The 8375-nt window shown below is 37.7% G+C and overlaps 1 protein-coding gene across 14 annotated transcripts in view; it reads left to right on the top strand.

Annotated features, from left to right (window-relative positions):
• The window catches only part of mical3a (microtubule associated monooxygenase, calponin and LIM domain containing 3a), a gene marked incomplete in the record, with an annotated part of 99324 nt that overhangs the window by 74734 nt on the left and 16215 nt on the right, over positions 1-8375 (top strand). For all 14 annotated transcript variants that reach the window (XM_014016523.1, XM_014016527.1, XM_014016526.1 and 11 more), the window contains 4 exon segments: positions 1630-1680; positions 3703-3810; positions 5701-5794; positions 7469-7519. In XM_014016523.1, coding sequence (XP_013871977.1) covers positions 1630-1680; positions 3703-3810; positions 5701-5794; positions 7469-7519 — 304 coding nt within the window.

Raw genomic sequence — 8375 nt, 5'->3', positions numbered from 1 at the left:
ATAGAATAGAATAGAATAGAATAGAATAGAATAGAATAGAATAGAATAGAATAGAATAGAATAGAATAGAACTTTAATGTCCACCGTAGTGGAAAACTGTCTTTGGCTCATTAGACGTAATATACTGTACAAAACTGCACATCAAGCACAACTCTAAAAACTATAAAAAATCATAAAACACGTTCATAAGAACTTTAAATGAATAAACTTTATAAAATAAATAAAATACCAAAGAATGGGCCGTACCATTTTTTAAATCTTATCACTGGTGGTTTTAAACCATCTTTTTCTTTTTACATTAGTTTATTTAGACGTGAGTTTCTTAGCTACCCAGGAGACTCTTAGGCCAAACAGTTCTTCTGGGGAAATGTTTGTGCAGAAGATGTGTTCATGCATTTAAATTTAAACACTGAGCTTTTCTCAGTTTATGAAACATTTCCCAGCGGGTTTTTTAGAGGTCATCTATGTCATCTTCACACCCGTTGCTCCAGTTTTATCTTATTCAAACTCATTCAAACATTTTATCTTAATATGATTTCTTTCACTCCTAGCTGCATATGGACATCTTTGACCTAGTATCAGGCTTGCAGAAAGAAGCAATAAAGGAGGAGAAACTGGAAAAAGAGAGGCGAGAGTTAAAGAAAATAAAGCTTAAAGAGAACCGTAATGAAAGGGTGCAAGAAAAGGACCGAGAGAAGGAAAAAGACAACGAGGAGGTATTGCAGCAGCAGAATGATTTTGAATTTCGAATAAACCCAGCGTTACATCAGCTTTTAATGCTGTTTGTTTGAAGAAAAATTAACAAGTCAGTTCTGCCAAAAGCTGAATTTAGTCCATAAACTTGCTGCTTAGATCACATCAGGTCTGTGCAGGCATTTAGCACACACAACCCTGTGTTTTATAATGAAGCTCTTTAATTTGAGTCTATTTGCATTCATATTGTTCTGAAATTCAAAATTATTCTCCTCGCTGGTGCTCAGGCCATGTGTCTTTGTTTGTGTTTAGTTGTTTTTTTCTGTCCCTGGTGGTTTTAGATGCAGCTCAGTTCAGTGCCAGAGGCACAAATTTGTTATTCATTGTAAAACTAAAGACGTGCTCCCATTTAGTTTCCTTTACTGTGACGACATGTATGAAGAAAGAATCGACGTTCTGATTCTTTCTGAATAGTAATCTAAATTCTGACTTCATACAGCCCCATTAAAYGCAGATTAAAGCTTTATCGTGCCTCCGAGGCCTCAAGGAATTCAATGAGATCTCACTGGAATCATTCTAGTTTGTAGCCACTGTCTTGGTGACAGTCTTTCCTTTCTGTAATTGTGTGTATTAGATCTGAGAGATTKTAGACGTAGCACTGGAAATAACACGCTTCATCATCCGTGATGATTTGTTTCATGTTGTAGTTTGACTAGTTTAGAAATAATATGAATGTGTTCCAGTCTTTTATTTCTTTTGTGGGATATTAACATTGCCTGTTTTGATTTTTTTTTACCCGCTAAAATGTAACTCGCTGTTTTACATTTGTGGTTTTATTTATGACCTGTTTAACGCAATCATTAACCCATTTAATCATATCATCTGTATTGTGTTTGTCTTCCCCCCTCCCTTTTTTTATGTTTTGACTTCACCAAGTCTGTTTATGTTCCTCACGCACTGGCGTTCAAGAGATCGTACGCCACAAAGGTAGTATTACATAYGTTACACGTTGATACCTCCACCTCACCCACCTTGATTTTCACCTCGCTTTCTCAAGCCAGGGGTCTCTGCAGTGCATGGGGAGAGATTCTTGTTTGCGTGGAYGGAGTTTGTCCTAACTAAGACCGGCAGAGTTTTGAATATAGGATGGAGGCTGCCAATTTTTTTTTTTTGCTTAATCGTATTTAGTCATTAATTTCATTTAAAAACAAAGCAAATTCTGTGTACAACAAAAGAATACAAATCACAAATAAAATGAAAGGCAGGTTCTTGAGTGGGTGGAGTTTGGCAAAACCATAATACGTAGGTGGGTTTGATTGTATCGTGGGGTAAGTTAAAGGCACAGTGTGTAGGATTTGTTGTTTTCAGCAACATCTAGTGGTTGAGTGGTTGAATCATCCTCCCTGGTCCTCCCCCACCCCCACCCCCCGCTTCCAAACACAAAGGAGTTGCTACGGTGTCTCTCAKGTGTCAAAAACCTTTGATAATTCCAACCGCGATGTCTACCAGCAGCTTCAGGGCTAGTGATGTTTCAAGTGGTAAGATTATGAGCTTTAATAAGTAAAATTATCCCAGCTACAATGACAGACAACAAATATTACATTTATAGTATTACAACTAAAACCGTTTTTGACGCCGCCACCGCAGTTTGTCCTTCATGAGCCTTCGTAGACAAGATGGCGGTGCAAGATGGCGGCTGCCTGTASTGGCGACCCGTGACCATTGAGATATAAACAGCTTTTTATAAGGTAAAAATAATAAAACAAGGTCTTTGTCTGCAATGATTAACATGTTTTTTTATTATTGTCATTAGTGATTGTCTCAATTTTGGCTAAAAGAATTGACAAAATCCTACACACTGTGCCTTTAACAGATGAAACAATGTATTATTAAACTTGTGAACATGCAATATAATTTATTGACTATATATTTGTAGTTTAAAATATAATTTATTGACATCAAATTTAGTGTGACTAGCATCTTCCTGCCTTGGGTTCTGATTAAGTTTATCATATTCAAAAAGCAGAAACTTTTTTCTATGCGGGTTTGTTCTGTTTTAACTGAGCCGAACTGTTACACGTCCCCCAACGTACGACTTTCAAGTTCTGCGCAGCTAGCATCTTCCTGTCTCGAGTTACGACTAAAATTAATATTTATATTTAAAAATCTTGGTTCTTTCTGGCTGTTTCGATGGAACTACACGTCCTCTCAGCTGTTCACCATTCATCCAGTCTTCTTCAAACCCAACCCAAAATAGTCGATCCAACCAATCACGTGACGTCTTTAACAAACTCCTCCCACAAAACCTGAAACTCCCACTTAGTGACTGCAGAGACCCCGCCCCTCTCCGTCCTCTTGACCCACGTGCCAGTTTACTGTCATAACATCTTGTGAAGGCCTGGCCGTAAACTAATACCCGMTGACTCACTGCTGGTTGTTCACGCTCTTAAATCTCTGAAAGCACTCACTTTTCTGGTCCCTCTGATACCTCTGAATCTCTGTGATCCAATGGGCTGTTTCTTTCCGATTGCTATCACATTAATCTGCCACTGTGGCACTAGTTTACTCCAGTGAGCTGGAAGAGCTGGTTTTGCATTGGTTCTTTTACTTATTTCTTCTCGTTTTTACCAGCGTTGGACAGTTTCACGGCTCATGACAGGAAGAATGTCTCTTTGTTCGTAGGAACTCTGGCCAGATATTAAGTTGTTCATCATGAAGTAAAGGTTATGTAAATGAGGACGTTAAAATGCRTAATGTCAGCATATTCCAAAATGTTTTATGCTAATATCACTGGAATTGTATTTAAAAGCCAGTAAAACCCGTCGTGGATTGTGTGGTAAAAGCCTAAATATTTCTATGTAGATTACAGACTAGCTGGTTTTCCTATTTCCTCTCCTCTTGTGTCAAGTTTTTCTGAAGAGCCAAGGTCCTATAGAGGTGGTTTTCCAAATCAAGCAGCTGGATGATGAGATTCCTCTGGCTTCAACTTTTTTTTTGTTGTTTCATCAGAAAACCTACACAGAGGAAGAGCTGAATGCCAAACTCACGCGGCGAGTACAGAAAGCTGCGCGGCGGCAAGCGAAGCAGGAGGAGCTCAAAAGGCTTCATAGAGCCCAGGTAAAGAGACCGACGGGAGCCGGTTTTTATGACTTGATTTGAGAGGTTTTTTTATGTAGACATATTATTGCTGTCACTGTTATTTTGTAGCTTTACACCATATGGTCACATCTATTTGATTCAGCTCTTTTGGACCGAGGCCAGCTGCTCTCTTTGTTAAAGAACATCTCTGGGATTGAGGCTGTAAGTGCAGTCAGGCCCCCCGGGCCGCTGACTCAGCACTCTGCTGTCTCTTCTCCTGGGGCGGTTGTTTGCTGGCCTGATTTCCATGTCTTTTCCATGGATATAGAACCAAACCGTACTTTCACCTCCGATTTCTACGAGTCACAGATGAACTGAAGTCCTGCTTCACCTCTTCGTCAGTTTGTTAACGCATCTTTAAAGGGATCTATGATTAGTTGTAACATTAGACTTTATTTGATAAACATATATTTTAACTGTAAAATAAAGACCGTAAAAATACTCTAGGCTGTTTAGTTTTGTGAATTTAAAAAATATATATTTCAACACGGACAAAGCCATTTTATTTACACGCAAAGCATTCTGGGTAAATGATGACATCAAATAGGTCGTCGGTGCGAGGATGCTAGCGAGCTATATCCACCCTGAAGGTTAATCTTGGACAATATCTGACGATCGACTCTTTTCAATGAAACCAGAGTGCGTTGACAGAGAGGAGAAGGTAGAAATGACTCAGCCTGBAACTGAAAATATGGATGGAGGACAACAGAGCTGCTTGAAGAAGAACCTCAGCTGAGCCTGTTAGCCTTTGCGCTAGCACTAACGCTATATTGCCTTATATGTATTAGCTCAGCGTTAGCGCGACAAACAAGCTAAACTGAGGTCCTCCATCCATATTTTCAGGGCTACTGCTAAAGCTAACAGGCTAAGCTGAGGTTCTTCTTCCATGAAGCAGCTCTGTTGTCCTCCATCTATATTTTCAGTTCCAGGCTGAGTCATTTCTACCTTCTCCTCTCTGTCAACGCTCTCTGGTTTCATTTAAAAGAGACGATCATCAGATATTGTCCAAGATTAACCTTCAGGGTGGATATAGCTCGCTARCAGTCTTGCACCGAGGACCTATCCATGTCATCATTTACCCAGAATGCTTTGCATGTAAATAAAATGGCCCCATCCGTGTAATATATTTTTAAACTTTTAGTTTAAAAATTATAAAAACTAAACAGCCTACAGAATTTTTACAGTCTTTATTTTACAGTTAAATATATATTTTTATCAAAGTCGTAATGTTACAACTAACTGGGGATCCCTTTAAAGTTACCCCTCACGCTCTGTTTTGTGAATTGTCAACACTATTGATTTCTTGTTTTTTAAAAGTGTCAACTACTTATAAAAGAATAAAACTCGCTTCAGTAATTTAAAGGTTGGCCGAAGTGTCAGTGCAGGCATTTCGGCTCGCTGCACCTGCCGCTTCTGCTGACTCCTTTCRCACACTTTGCTGCCTCGTGTCACATTCATAAAGTGGATCCATGCTTTAAAACAGATCATTGAATTACATTTGACGTTTATGATTATGTATATAGCAATGTAGAGGCTGCATTGCTTTTCACTCCCTTATGCATCCACTGCCAATAGCGGTGAGGTGTGATGTTGATCCAGGGAGGGAAACCATGAAAAGCCCATGAGAGCAGGCTTCAAATCATCATTATAGTTGTCGTTATTAGCTGTTTTGCTGCAGAGGGCATTTTTATTTATTGAGAGTAAACTGGTGCGTCAGTTGGAGCAAACCAACTCTAAATGGTTGTAAACTTTGATTGTTTTGAATACTCCTATATAAAAAGGTTTACATTGAAAATAATGTTATTTTGTTAATATGTGCCTCCGAGCATTGGTTTGRGTCATCATTGATCCAAATCCTCGTCTGTCCAGATCATTCAGAGACAGTTGGAGCAGGTAGAGGAGAAGCAGAGGCAGCTGGAGGAGAGAGGCGTGGCTGTGGAGAAAGCTCTAAGAGGAGAAGCAGGTAAAAACTTGCGTTATTTGTTGTTTTTTTTTTTTAATCAATGTGGCCCTTCTTCACTATTTTCAGGACTCATTTGAAAAAGAGGTTTTTAATCTCAATGGGACTTTCCTGGTTAAATAAAGGAAATAATAATAATAATAAATATTGCTGCAAATTAGACATGACATCCAAATGAAGCAGACTAATGGGTGTTGCAAGTTTAATAATTTGCCATTTATTAAAATTTAAAAGTGATTTGTTCATGACAGTTTAATCTTCAGGCAGCTGCTCACCGGTGACTCCTCTCTTAAGATCACATTTTATATTTATGTGATTATGAGATGAGTTTTTTTTTAAAGAACTCCAAAGAGAATAACAGTCATATACWGTACATGGTTATGTAACCCTGCAGAAACTGGTCCTTWGTATTGAATCGGGCTGTGCTGAAAYCACCGTCTGCATTTAGACTCTATTCAGTTCTAGCAACTCATATTTAAGCTGTAGATTTGTTTGCAGAAAATAGCTATTTATTCTAAGTAATTATGCTATAATGACAAGTGACTATAACAGACAATGTACRTTCAAGAATAAATTATTTACCAGTGTTTTCCCTAAAGTATTGGTTTGGGAGGGTGATGATCGACAGCAGAAACCATACTAGTATTTTTGAAAATAATTAAAGAGTCTGCAGCTTTTTATAAATAAAAACAATTGAACATGAAAAATTCTGCAGTTTAATTAGTTGAATCATATATGTTTCTCACRTAAATAACTAATACTGTATGTCTAATCGTAAACCAATTTCAGAAATCTGCAATGTAAGTGTGGTGAAGCAAATGAAATGATCTGCTGCCCTCCCAGAGCCGAAGCTAATTGTTAAATTATAAAGATGGACTTATGAGTAAGCGAGCAACCACGACTTTTATAAAAAAAATAAAAATAAAAAAAAATTAAAAAGTTTCCCTTTTCTGACTCCAGTGTTAAAAATACAACCACATTTGTTGTTAATGCTTCGCTCTGCATAAYGTGCAGTGGAAGGGAGGGAGAAATTAGCAGGATTTATCCCCAACAAAACTATTTTTTCAGTTTTATAATGGCCCTGTCACACTATAACATTTTAGGCAACTTATGCCAACTTATGAGATTTGTTTTTTGTTTAAATTACTAATAAAAGTTATATAAATGATCAATTTGTTAGCATTACAGTATGTGCACGCCTTTTTTAATTCCATCTTCAATGTAGATGTCTTTAAAATTTTCAAAAGTTGGCAAAAGTTGTCTAAAATGTTATAGTGTGACAGGGCCTTTAGAGGAAATATTGAAACTTATTGTGGTGGTGTATTAGAAAAAAAAGCTTTTAAAATTTACACCCCTATTTAATACAACCCCTCAGCTTTATAGATGGGGTGGGGGTTGTTAGGCGGGGCAGTCAGCTTTGTTGGGTGGGGCTTACTGCCCCCCTTGTACAATTGTAGGAGAAACATTTATTAAAGAGCAGTATAATTTAATGTGTTCTTTTTTATTCCATCTTAGCTTACTTTATATTAAAATAATAATCTACCTTGCTTATGCATCCATTATGGCTTCTACATTATTTTGAATTYGTCACTTTTTTACCAGTCAAAAATCATTTTTCCTACCCATGGTTTTAATATTCAAGTGTTTTAACTTGTTTACTACTCTACTCTCTTAAAGGATTGTATAAAGGTACTTATACATTACCCAAACAGCACAAAAGAAGATCAGGTATTAGATTTACTGAAGTTGCCGTTTGTACACTATCATGTAGGCTCCATCTGTGGTGACACACTGCAACAGTTCTCCATTTCCGAACATGTCGATCTGTGTTTGTTCATCACATGTTTGCCATTGTCGGCTCCGAGCTGCATGCGACCAGGAGATTGTGTGTCCYGACATAGATCTGTGTGTGTGCTCGTTCTGGATGTGTGTTGTCCGTTTGGCCGCCTCTCAATGAGGAGAGTTTCTGTACTCTGATCAGCATTCAGATCATCTTMTAATCTTAACATGCAGCATGAATGAAAGACATCCAGTTTAAACTGATTTGAAGGATTAGAGCATTTGGTGCAGATATCTGCTGTGGTTAAAGGAGACATATCATGTGAAATCCACTTTTTTAGCTGTTAAAGACATTCTGTTATGTACTTGGAGTCTCTAGCAGTGCAGAAAATTAAAATTTAGTTTCTCCCAGTGCTGCAGGGATATCTTTGTATTCTGTTTGGGTCATATTTTTCAACCTGTTCAGTTTTCTGTATTTTCTATGACATTTTCTGAACTATTATGTTTCTGATTTACAATTATAGGTTTTTGTGACAAAACTGCCAAATAAGTTATGGACTCTAATAAAGTTCATTTGGCCTCATGCAAGAACATGTTCGTATTCTTATCCTAAATTTCTCTTACTTTTGTACACGTCAAATTCAACAAACTCTTCTATCTTCCTGAAAAGTGTGTAAATGAGCTGCGTAAATTCCATCTTTTTGTGTCTAGCTGCTCGTACATGCGAGAAGAGATTAGCATAATTACCACCCCAAAATACACCACATAAGGCTATGTTTCCTGCCTCTGATATCAGGAAGTGTCC

This window comes from Austrofundulus limnaeus, unplaced genomic scaffold (genome assembly GCF_001266775.1).
Source record: "Austrofundulus limnaeus strain Quisiro unplaced genomic scaffold, Austrofundulus_limnaeus-1.0 Scaffold147, whole genome shotgun sequence".
Classification (NCBI taxonomy): Eukaryota; Metazoa; Chordata; class Actinopteri; order Cyprinodontiformes; family Rivulidae; genus Austrofundulus; species Austrofundulus limnaeus.
The sequence above is the reverse complement of the archived record's forward strand: the minus strand, read 5'-3'. Positions and strand labels throughout refer to the sequence as shown.